This window comes from Dunckerocampus dactyliophorus, chromosome 14 (assembly GCF_027744805.1).
Source record: "Dunckerocampus dactyliophorus isolate RoL2022-P2 chromosome 14, RoL_Ddac_1.1, whole genome shotgun sequence".
Classification (NCBI taxonomy): Eukaryota; Metazoa; Chordata; class Actinopteri; order Syngnathiformes; family Syngnathidae; genus Dunckerocampus; species Dunckerocampus dactyliophorus.
Genome location: NC_072832.1, coordinates 15,299,270 through 15,311,833, shown reverse-complemented (window position 1 = coordinate 15,311,833; position 12,564 = coordinate 15,299,270). Strand labels below are relative to the sequence as shown.

Genomic DNA, 12,564 nt, shown 5'->3' with positions numbered 1-12,564 from the left:
TCAGTTGACTTAAAGAAGCACCTCAACAGTCCTCACAGAATAATTATTATTACTGTGGGAGCATTGGTGTGAAAACAAGGAAAAAAATAAATATGTCTAAAAGGAAGTGCCTCTGTGGAAGCTGATTCAGTGTCCAAGGTCAAGGTTAGACTACATGCTTCTAAGTGAAGAAAAAAACATAATGAAGACATCCATGGATGGCTACACAGAACTAATTATATTGCCAACATTTCAACCATTATCATGTCAGTGAGTTCAGACACATTTTACCTCCAGAAAGGCACATAATATAACCAAGAGCCCATCAGCTTATTTCCTCTTTCTCTGTGCAGCATTGAACTTGCACGCTGTAAGATGCTGCACACCGTAACATGCGTGACTGACTGTTTCATCACAGTGGCACAATGTGCTCCTCACCTTTGCACATCACCATCAGAATTCTAATTATCCCACTGCTAATCTACAAAGTCCTGCACAGTATTTTTAACTGATAATTAACTAGCAAAGTCGAGAATGAAACAGAAAAAAAGTGTCACGTGAAGCCTGTTGCACAAGATTTAAAATCTTCACAGGCATTTTGGATATGAGAGACCCCAGAAATTACCTTGTCATGACATGCCATAGTACCTGGACTTATTGTTTAAACCTTTAACATGGATGCTGTATCCAGCAATGGGACTTGCAATGCTATTTTGAAATTACCATAAGGAACTGCACTTTTTTGGAATATTGCCCATCATCCACAATCCTTATGTGAGACACGAACACACCTGTCTTTCTTTTGTCTGTGCGTTCTAAAGCTATAAAAACAGCTATAAAGAGGCAGATAATTAATGCATGTAACGGGGCACACCTACTCCACCTAGAAAGCCCGCTATTAAAACGCCTCCAAAAACTTCCAACAACGTTTTATGGTTTTATTATATACTGTGCATCAGGGGTCACCAACGTGGTGCCCGCGGGCACCAGGTAGCCTCCCACGACCACATGAGGTGCCCGCAAGCCTGCTTTTCATTCAGGTTTTCAGTTAATAATGAAAGAACAGTAGAAAGAAATGCATTCTGAAATACAAAATGTGAGTTGTGGACACCAGCATTTTGTTAATGTTCTGGTAAAACAAGCATATTTGCTTTGTTTGGGTGTAAAATAAACTCTGAAAATCAATGTTACAAAAATGAGTAGATCTTGGCCATTTTCAGTTTGTAAAAGTAGCTCTCACAAGGAAAAACGTTGGTGACGCCTGCTGTACATGCTGAATTCAGATTTTTTTTGGCCATGGACAGTAGACAAAACAGCGTGAGTAATGTCTAAAGTCTTGACAAAAAACGTCTGCTTAAATATGAGTAATGAAAGGTGTTTCAAGTCACTCTTTGGCAGACCAAAACTTTTCTTTCTTGTAGTCGTTACACTTGCGTACACTTTACTTAACAGTCGCCTTTTCATCATGTCATCCTTGCGCCTCAGGCATGACTAAACAAATCTCACTCAATCAAACTGTTACAGTAGTGTAAAGGCTATTGCTTCTCTCAAGGTTTTCTTCCCGGTTCTTGGGACTACTGAGAAGTAAGCAATGATCACACAATTTAAAAGATTTTCAAATTGTATTAAAAAATAAGAGCAATATATTTGGTTAGAGCACTGGACTCTATCATCAACCCTGAATTAAAGTACACAGAGTCTATATACAAGTACAAGTAGCAGTTGCCGTGGCCCTCTAGAAAGTCAAACTTAATCTTGTGTGCCTGGAAAGTGAAAGTTAATTTTGTGTGAGAGAAACTAGCTTGAACTGATTCTAACTATTCTGATAGCGTGTCTGTTTACTATCTTCTCCTCTCAGTACTTTTCCATGGGTTATCTGTGAGTGTTGTGCAACTCTAGTTGTGCTGTGTGAGTCTATGTGACACAAAGGCCTTATATGAGAAGCTATTAGACTGAAAATGCACTGAGCTAATACTGTAGACTGAATCCAAAGATGTAATAATAATATCTAGCAGTTGCTTCTGTGCTAGGACCTTAGCTCATTTTGAAAATATATTTCAATCACCTATTACCTTGGAATACTATTGTTTTGGACTACTATCCCACTTCTGCCTGCCCAACAGTCATGAAAGTCTACAAAGTGGTAGATTTGAGAGAGAGAGAGAGAGAGAGAGAGAGAGAGAGAGAGAGAGATGACCTTTACTTGTCACTTACACAGAGGTACCATCGAAATTGTGCAATCACCCATCCACACATGTACACCATAGCATACAATATGACAGGGGGTAGACAGGACAGGATGACTGGGCAATAAAAGGGGAAGAGTAAAGGGAAGAACGAGAGGAGAGGGGAAGAGAAAAAAGCAAACTCAAAACTATGCTCCAATGGGGGGGTACAGTATGGGACTAGAAAAAAACCTCGGCAACATAGGCACAAATAAGCACACTTTACATCATAAGAACTCAAAGACTTGCACCAAGGGGGCGCATTGCAATTAATTAGATTGTTAGATGTTTGGGTTTGTGCAAGTAGCAGCATTCCAATAGACTCGGCCACTCTGTTTGCCCATTCTGGTTTCTAGATCGATCCATCTGCCTTTTGCAAAGCCGAAAGCTTCTGCAAGATGTTTTCTTTGTTGTGATTCATAGCCACAGTCAGAGTGCTAACGGCTTTACCCACCACATCAATCATGACAGGCAGACGCTGGGCGCAGTGGACTGCTGTCTCCGTCTTCTGAATTCTGCGATAGACCAGGGCATGGCCTAATCCAATCAGTAAGAGGCCTGTTCATCATTGTTCTGAATAGGGAGATGTCTTTGATGTCCTCAACGGAAAGAATTGCCAGGCACATGACCCTCCACTTCCCCCAACTGTCCATCACATAACCGGCGGTGAACATTCCGTCAGGGCAGACAGGTTTCCACAAACCCGAGCGTTTCGTCAAAGATTTTGTCAATTGCGTGGAGAGACCAGTTGATCAATTCCATGGTTTACATTTGGAGAGTGAGGAGAGGAGAGGGAAAAGATGCGTTGCTTCGTTGAGAGCCAGCAGAAGCCAGCCGTAGTAAAGGTGAAACCACCAGTTGCTATCCAAAACTGGATTCTGGAGATTTTTAACATGTCCAAAGTTTGGAACGGCTATCGCCATCTTTCAGTGTCTCTATGTATGTAAACCAGTTGAAAAACGGATATAAGTCTGAAAATCCAACGCCTTCATTTCTCCTTAAACGGTGCAGTGGGACAGAGTCTTCAACAATGAAACATTAGTTGATGACTACATTATTACAAAAAGCTGATAAACAGCGCAGACTATGGAACAGAAAAGCTTTTTATATATATGTCAATACTAAAATATTTGGCTTATAGAGAGAGACCTGCGTCACAATGCTGGGTCTTGGTTGTGGGAGCAACTGAAGAACAGAGATGAAAAAGGCCTGTCAATTTATTCAGGTCAGGAGTAAACATCAAAAAAATGTAAATATTGGTCCTAAAAGATAGCAAACACTCTTCAATGAGGCAGTTTGTTTTTCCAATTCCTTGGAGATGTAAAAGACTGCCTTTGCGACTTTGTGTGGTCCCCGCGGTCTCTTCGTATGTTTTTTTTTATAATGAGATACAGTGAATTGCTACGTTACGTCAGTTTGTTTGTAAATTGGACACTCTGGTGGTGCAGCTCAAGACAGCCCATTTATCTTGAAGATAAACTGCTAATTGTTGTCTGGATCACATGTAAATGATATAGTCGAAGGTCAGACTTAATATCCTTGACAGGATTTGTCTTCAAACAATTACAGCAGAATTTTCAAACAAAGCCCATTCCATGACACCTTTTTTTCTCCAGTGGAAATAACGTTAATGTAATTAATTAGTTTCAGGCTCAAACTCATGATAAAATATTTATTAAATGTACTTTTGCAATGGTTTAATCAAGATTTTAACACTCATTCCCATCATAAAACTAGAAAGAAAAGTTAGCAACTGTATAATAAAACTAAAATAAAGTAAAATTACCCACCATTTGAAGACCCTTGTCAATTTGCTGAATCTGGTCGCTCACTGCTCAACTTGTCCACGATGTAAGCGGACTGTAACAGTGAAAAGTAAAACTACATATACACCAAAAGTTGTGTTGTTTCTTGTTGAAATCAGTTTTCATTTTTGCTCACTGTCATTCTACAATCTCACATTTCACCCTTGGCAGGTAATGAATACTGCTAAAGAAACGTCATCATGTTGATGATTAGGGATGCGTACCGAAAAACAGTAGTAACCAGACCGAAAAACTAAGTAGCTACCGGTGCCTCATTTCGGTGCTGTGTGTAGTTACTCTTAATTTAGTGGCACTAAAAGGAGGCAAAAATTAGGTCTAGTTACTGCCAAGCCAACTGTTGTGAAGGTGTTATGCGTGTTGTTAGTGTTTCACATGCACAGACCATGGTGAGCATCTAGCGAAGGTTTGGTTGTGCAAACTCAATCACCTGCAACAAGTTTTCGAATAAGATAACATGGTAAATAAAGAAGCCCGCCGACAGAGACACACAGTCCAAGGCTCTTTTTCAACTTTATTGCTGACCTTAACACGACAAAAGCAGTGTTCAATTCCACCTCCACATTCTTCCTCAAGTCACACAGACGTTTCTCCGTTGCTTTCCACACCAGCAACACAAGGTGCATTTGCTTGCATTCATGAACACAGTAATTCTGAACATCATTACAACAACTAACTTCATTTTACTCAATTGGCATTAATACAAAACTAGAGTGTAGGATTAACTAGCAAACGCTGTTGTAGCGATAGATTAACTATTTGTATCAATTATCAATTTCTGCTCAAATTGTGCATAATGTATGCACTTGATATAATATATATAATATATTATAATCTATATATAATCTATATATAATCTTAGACATTTAAGATTCAAATATTGTCTGATGTTGTTATAATTTGCGTACATGCGTCTGCTGTTTATGTGGATAATTGACAATTTATAGCCTATATTAAGGCTATTATTATTGTACACTAGGTCCCCAACTTACGAACACCCGACTAGCGAACACTCGCGGATACGAACACGAGCCGACTGGTCTATATCTTATTTTATTTTGCCTTGTCGTCGCTCATATTTATACTGCTACTGTACATGCTTGACCAGTAGAGGACAGTGTGACACTGCTAATGCAGCCTGAGAGCTAATGAGACCAACAGAGGAAGAGTTAGAAGCTGGGGAGATACAGTGTAAAGCTAAATGGAAAGCTAAATTGTACAACCCCGACAGAGCGTGTGATTAAAGTTTATGAAGAGTTAATAGGCCTGCTTAATTCTACACCAACCACAGAACACTTCCTCTTTTAGAAGAGTCTAACGACGACGATAATTTGTCCTTTTTTTCAATAACTCCTCCTCCAACTCCACCACAACGACGTATGCTTGGCCACTCCTCTTCAAAGGTAAATAACATTTATCATTACGTATTATTATATCAATTTTATTATTGTTTTTTTCATTAATTATCCTCGTTTATTATTACTACTACATCCAAACTCATATTTACATACATACACATATACTGTATATGTATACATGTACATGTAGTACCTATATCATTGGTAATATTACCTTTTCCCCTACTTAAGAACGATTCAACGTAAGAACGGTCGTCTGGAACTAATTGTGTTCGTTAGTTGGGGACTTTGTGTATTGATCCTCCATGTAGTAACAGCAGTCATTTCTGATATGAGAAAAAACTTTTGTGTCCGGATCCATATCTTTTTCCAAATCCATTTTTTTGTGTTCTGGAAAGCAAAAGGTTTCCAATTATTGATCTACTTGTCCTGCTAGCTGTTGTGTTTTGTTTTGAGCGTCATTAAATATAAATTAATGGGTTCCTAAATAGAAAATGGATAGATGGATGGGTTCCTAAATCCATTGCTTCTTGTTGATCAGTCCCTTGTGGTATGCCGATGTAACATGTACAGTAAATGATGCCCAACCCTACTGATGAGACAATGTTCTATCCAGGAAGGAAGTAATAATGCATGTTCAGGCTTTGCATTCAGAAACGCCTCTAATTGACTGTATATGGGAGCAGCAATTCCTGAGAATGCATGAATGGACCTTTTCTCTCTCTCTGAAATCATGGCAAAGATGAGGAATTTCTCCGACACCGAGATTGCGGGGCATTTGACTGCGTGATCGTGTAAGGAAGAATTCATTTCAAGCAATTTCAAAGTTGGGCAAAAATGAAAGCAACCCCTTCTGTGACCATGGCTGCTACTTTTTTCCTTCCTGCAGTTGCATCAGACCACTAACCTAATTTTCTATTTGTAGGTGGAACGTGTGAAAGATACAGGGGAAAATGGACGCGCAAGTAAAAGAAGTCAAATGCTGCGAGAGGAGAGGACATCTGAGAGAAGAAGTCCATTCTCTGCGTGTGATTTGCACATCATTGAGCCAGATCAGTGTCTTTGAGGATGATGTTTTCATCTCCCTCTGCTAGGGAGCTTGTCAACACTAACATCAATCAACTGTTTATGCCCCACAAGACCTGCAGATATTAATTTGCCGACATGAATTAGAAAATAAGACAAGAAACTACTAAAACATGTAGCTGAGCTGCAGAGCGGTGTTTTGTCCTCAGTAATGCTGCAAACTTTCATAAATTACGTTTAAAATTGCTCAGAATTGCTTGGCTTTCTGCCCTCTGCTTGACGTGGGTTGTCAGCGCCTACAGCAAGGTGAGTAACAAGCTGTTAATTAATGAATCTGGAAAATTTGCAATTTTTTAGCATAAGTTTGAAATCTCTCTCATTGGCAGGAGTGCAGGGTTACCTTTTTGGCTCATTGTAGTATTGTAGCAGTAATAATAGGTTTTGATTCATTTCTAAATGTGTTGGAAAACTTTAAAGTGCTCATGATACCAAAACACATCTTGTTATTTTCGCAGTTAAAATTAACATTAACATTCTGGTTCAGAAAATAATGTCTTGTTGGCACTAGGCCTGCGACAATAATAAATTAATTAATTAATCACACAATAATGAAAATAAGCAATTTTACCGGCCTCGATATATTGCCATGTGAATGTGTGTCTGTTTTCCTCGTCTCTTGCCTCCAAACAGACAGGAAGAGGGTTTGGCGCGTTTGTTTCATAGAAGAACGGCGTGAACGGAGTGAGCTCATTTGTCAGTCATACAGTCTTTTTGTCTCGGTGGGTGTAGGCGGGGCCGCTAGCATACACAATGAATGCAGAAGAGTGTAAAGTAGTATAAATTCAATTAGTAGACTGCAGTACATTGTCATATTTTTTGAAAATCTATTTTTTCATTGTACTTAAAAGTAGTTTTTTTTAAATCTCGTCTCAATCTCGTAGACCCAATCCCATGTATCGTCTCGTCTCGAGTGTCTCGTGTCACCCCTAGTTATTGTTGTGAACATGTCACTTTCTTCCTGTGCGTTTATAGCTGTGTTTGCACCTGGTTGCCGGTGCCACCTGGAAGTGTTCTCAATGTGAATTGCTAGCAAAACATGGATCCCTCTCACTCGTCTTGCAGTTGATCTGTCAGTTACATTAAATGCTTATTCATAAGTGCATAAATGCATATATACAATATAAGTATTCATTTTTTACTAAATCTATTCTATGAATCTTAGAATAATAGTATGGGGTTTTAAGCCAGGGCTAAATAAGCATCCACTGCTGCTCACTGGTCTTTTATTTTGCAGTGTGCCTAGAACTGTCAATGTCACGCACAGTCAAAAGAAACATACTTGTGGCCATTTTTTTGTGTGTTATACACATCGCAACATGGTATCAGTGAATGTTATTGTGTTATTCTTGTGGATATGCCACTTTCTTGGCTTTGCTGTTAGTTCATGGCTGCATGTGTTTGAATGTGGTTCCTGGAACATGTTCTGGTTGTGACGTCACAGCCAAAATAGCTTCGGTTCAGAAAACTCACTAAGAGGGTGTGTCAGAATGGTGTCAAAATCAATCCTTCATTTCAGTGTTTATTTATCTGAGAGGAGCATCACAAAAATGTTTTAGTGAGTACTTTCATTTCGTTATTGTTTAGTTCAAACCTTTTTTGATGTCATGAGCACTTTTATGTGGCCAAAAAGCTTGTCGTCTTCTTCTGTTGCTGACTGATGACAGATGACTGAATGACTGACTGTCCTATATTCAAGAAAAGAAAGTTTTCTTTGGTAACAAGATATGGTAATTTGGAAAAGATTTGCACGGCTGCTGAAGTAAAAGCAAAAGATGTTCAGTCTACAGTCTGTGTTTGGCTTTTTTGTGGCTGCTCATCACACTGATTGGGTTTCCCCTAGGATTTTTTGAAGCTGTGGTGGTGGGCGTTTTTTTTTTTTTTTTTAGAACAAATAGCAATTTTTACGACTTATTCATTTAATAACTTATTTAACTTTTTTGAACAACGAGCAGAACATGAACCAAGAACATTACAAAACTGTTAATTTAATGGCAAAGTTGCTGAGAGCAGTGCCAACATTTAAATGGCACTTTATTTACAAAGCACATCTCCACTCAGTGTGTTCATTTGTCATTAAATACAGGTGTCATGTTTGAATAGAACACTTCTAAAAACACTAAGAGGAGAAGCAAATATTCTTTGGTGAACTACTCAACATCAGCCGGTGAGTGACTGCTAGCATAGGAGCAACCTGTTGGAGACCCCTGTGGTGGATTTGAGGATAAGCGGCATAGAAGATGGATGGATGGAAATGGATTTGGCTGTCAAAACAAGGAAACATGGCTGCTTCGCGTAGGACTACTACCATTGAAGGAAACAGCTCACCGAAAGAGAGAGAGGCGACGTTTTAACGAAATTAGGACGCTGCTCTGACACGGATTCACCAAGCGTTGGATTATTTACCCGCTAGTAGAAGACGTGAGCTGGGATTAGACCCTCGTGAGACAGGTTAGTTTCACCCTATTGATGTGTTGTGTTTAACAAATCTTTCTGTGTAACGTCTTTCTGTGCACTAAATATCCCATTTGACATGTTTATATATTTCTAAAGTGTAACGATTGAGTGTAGTTGCTGTGTGATAAGTTTAATGTTGTTTGTAAGATAAAGAGCTGGCTGGTAAACACGGACTCGTGCGCGCCACAATGTCACTTTATGATGTGGATTTGTGGTTTGAAATCTGTTTTTTCTTTTAAATTTAGTGGGTGTGGCTTATACACACGAATACAATCAATAATGTTATTGTCATGCACTACAGAGCATGAAATCCAAATCCCTTCCTCTTACAAGTAAGTGAACATTTGAATATTTTCAAACTGCTGATCTCTTTACAAAGACAAGGTCCATTCAAGTCAAAAAATGAATTTAAAAACATGCAAAAGTGTATTTTTTGGGGTTGTTAAATGTCACCCAACAGCTTTCAGCATTTTATTAAGACACAACTGTCAAATAGCGCATCTTCAAGAATCAGAAAAACACCACATTTGATTCTGACAGAGGAAGAATATACTGTAACAATAATGCTGCATGTTTGCTCAAAGAAAATAAAGTATTATTTGAAATAGTGCTGCGCCTGTCATGGTCTGTGTCGGCGCTCTGCTACTGCCTGTCTGCCTTCTCATTGTAGTGCGTGCTGCCCTGCAGAGGTGGAGCTGGCGGCATTCACACACCTGCAGCCAATTATCCTCATCACCTTCTTAAGCTGGTGGAAGGCAGCAAGTCAGCGCCAGATTGTTCCTCTGCGTTTGGCTCACAACCTGTGCCGTGCCTGCCTCCTGTTGTATTTTCATGTTTAGTCCTTCGGTATCTACTTGTACTTCGCGTTAGTGAGTATTGTACCTGTTCTGCTTGGCTACTTCCAGCAGCTTTTGTTTTTTTGGATTATTCAGCTACTGTTATATCCTGCTAGTGTTAGCATCGTTTTCTGTTTCCTATTGTGAGTGTGTAGTTAGTCCTGAAGTATGTTTTGCTGTCAGCGACCCTTAGGTCCTCTTTTTCCCAGCGGTTAACCCTGGTCTTTTGTTTTTTTTGGACTGTACTGTTTTGACCTTTTTTGTGACTGCCTTTTTCCTCCCTGGAGGTCACCCTTTGTTATTAAAACCTTTTTGTACCTACTGCGTGCCTACCTGTCTGCATCTGGGGTCCAAACACAATTTCACGGCAATTCGTACAAGAATTCGTACAACAAGCGTACAAGATTGTAAGCTAACAAAAACTATTGTCTTCATGGCTTGTTTGGTGCAGTCCCATGTTTTGTGTTTTGTGGTTACTATGGATTAGGGTTGTCACGATACCAGAATTTCAGCAGTTGATACCTATAGCTGAATTTCCACGATTCTCAATACTTATTTGATACCACAATAAATCTTAAAAAAAACAAAAAAAACATGTATTTTAAATTCACCACTTGATTAAAAACTGTTTCTGTTACTAGATTAATTGATTTAAACAGTTATACCTATACTGTACTTATTTTAAGACACGCAACAATAATTCAATCAATAAACGTCAATGCAAAGTTATTCTAAAATCTACTTGTAATAATTATTTACCCACTCAGTAAATTATTTTTTTTCCTACACTCTACAACACAAGCATACAGTATAGTGAAGTAAACTTTATTTTTTTTTACTGACTCCAGTTTCCAGTCACTCACTGAAGTGAATCGAGTATTTGATTCACTCGAGTCGGCTGCCACAGAGCGCATGCACAAAAAAACCCCCTCCGTCACACGGCGACTCCCATAGACATATACTACATACTTCCTACGCAGACACATGGTTGGCCCGTTGCAGCGATGGTCTGTAGTCGATTTGCAGTTAACGTTACGTCGGGAAATAAAGAGCTGAAGGCTGTACAACAGGAACTGAGGAGGAAAATAAGGGATAAAATAAGGGGAAAGGTGAGTACAGGAAGAAGATGGAGGAACAGCTGCAGGAAAATAACACCAGGGACCAAACTCCCAGGCAGGTTGAGATAAAAAGTGGGCAGATGAACATAACACCTACTTCTTCAGGTTTGAGGAGACATCTCCCCCTCCCCTAACTCTGTCAGCCCTGCAGCAGCCCCCCTCCTCTGATCTCCCAGCACTCTGCCCAAAACTCCCCCTCACGTCCCCCACTGCAGTGCTCATCGTTACCTTCACCTCTCAATACTCTGCCCAGTCCCCCATTGACTCTCCAAGACACACAGCCCCCCTGCTTGGCCTTCTCACCCCTCCAGGTTGGGTTTCAACTGAGGAGGATAAAGACCAAGAAGGCTGCAGGACTGGATGGCCTTGGCTCCTGGCTCAACATTGATCATTTGTACAACATGAGCCTGCGTGGCACTTGTAACAAAGACCTCACACCCCCAAGGACTCTAGCTGCTACAGGCCGGTGGCTCTAACATCCCTCCTCATGAAGGCCCTGAAGCAGCTAGTCCTTGGATTGTGGACGACCTCACCAACGGCCCACAGTATGCAGTCACAGCATGACTGTGTATCAGAGACTGCTCTCTGCAGTGTAGCCCCCCACAGGGAACGGTGCTGGCACCTTTCCTCGTCACCCTCTATACTGCTGCCTTTTCCCTCCTGCCACCTACAAAAGTTCACTGACGACTCTGCCATCGTTGGACTCATCAAAGATGGGGACGACCGGAAAGAACTCATTCAGGACTTTGTGGACTGGTGCCAGCGAAACCACCTCCTGATCAATTCCAATCACACCAAGGAACTGGTTGTGGATTTTCCTCGGCGATGGTGACATCTTATAAGTACGTCGGGTGCTCATCTGAACTATGAGCTGGACTGGACTGACAACACAACAGCACTTTACAAAAAAGGTCAGAGCAGACTATCTGCTCAGGAGGCTGAGGACCTTTTAGGGTGCAGGGGGAACTCCTGAAGACCTTTTATGACTCTGTGATGGCATCTGCCATCTTCTATGGTGTGGTCTGCTGGGGGAGCAGCATCACAACAACACCAGCATCATTAAATTTGAGGATGACACTACAGTCATCAGCCTGATCACTGGTGATGTTTGAACATCATACAGAAGAGAGGTGGCGGACCTCATAGCTTGATGTCGTGATAACAATCTCCTTCTCAATACAGATAAGACTAAAGAGATGATCATTGACCCAAGAACAAGGGAAAAGGAGCTGCATAGACCCCTGTTTATTGATGAGACTGAGGTGGAGAGGGTGAAAACCTTCGAGTTCCTTGGCACACACATCAGTAACTGTACAACACGTGATAGGAAGGCACTCCAGCGGGTGATCAAGACTTCACAGATCAAGACTTCTGGAACAGGTGGAGGAGGTGGGTAAGAGGAGAATGACAGCCAAGCTGTCCTCCATGAGGAACAAAGACTCCCACCCCCTCCAACAGACATTAAGGAGCTTTATTAGTGACACGATGATACATCCAAAGTGTGTGCAGGAGAGATATCGCAGGTCTTTCCTTCCTGCAGTTGTCAGACTCCATAATCTAAACTGCTTCGATAATCCTGTGCAATAACCGTGCAATAAACCTGTGCCTGATAAGCATGTACATAGCTGTAAATAGCGTATATAACTTCTTGATTTGTATTACCTTGATTTTACACTTTCTATGCT

At 40.5% G+C, this 12,564-nt stretch overlaps 1 protein-coding gene across 6 annotated transcripts in view; it reads left to right on the top strand.

Annotated features, from left to right (window-relative positions):
* The window catches only part of mlip (muscular LMNA-interacting protein), a 59,294-nt gene extending 49,214 nt beyond the window's left edge, over nucleotides 1–10,080 (top strand). For 5 of the 6 annotated variants that reach the window (XM_054799130.1, XM_054799127.1, XM_054799126.1 and 2 more), the window contains one exon: nucleotides 6,311–9,583. In XM_054799130.1, coding sequence (XP_054655105.1) covers nucleotides 6,311–6,451 — 141 coding nt within the window. In that variant the 3' untranslated portion in view covers nucleotides 6,452–9,583. The other variant, XR_008573697.1, reaches the window with a different exon arrangement.
* Nucleotides 10,081–12,564: the final 2,484 nt, after the last annotated feature.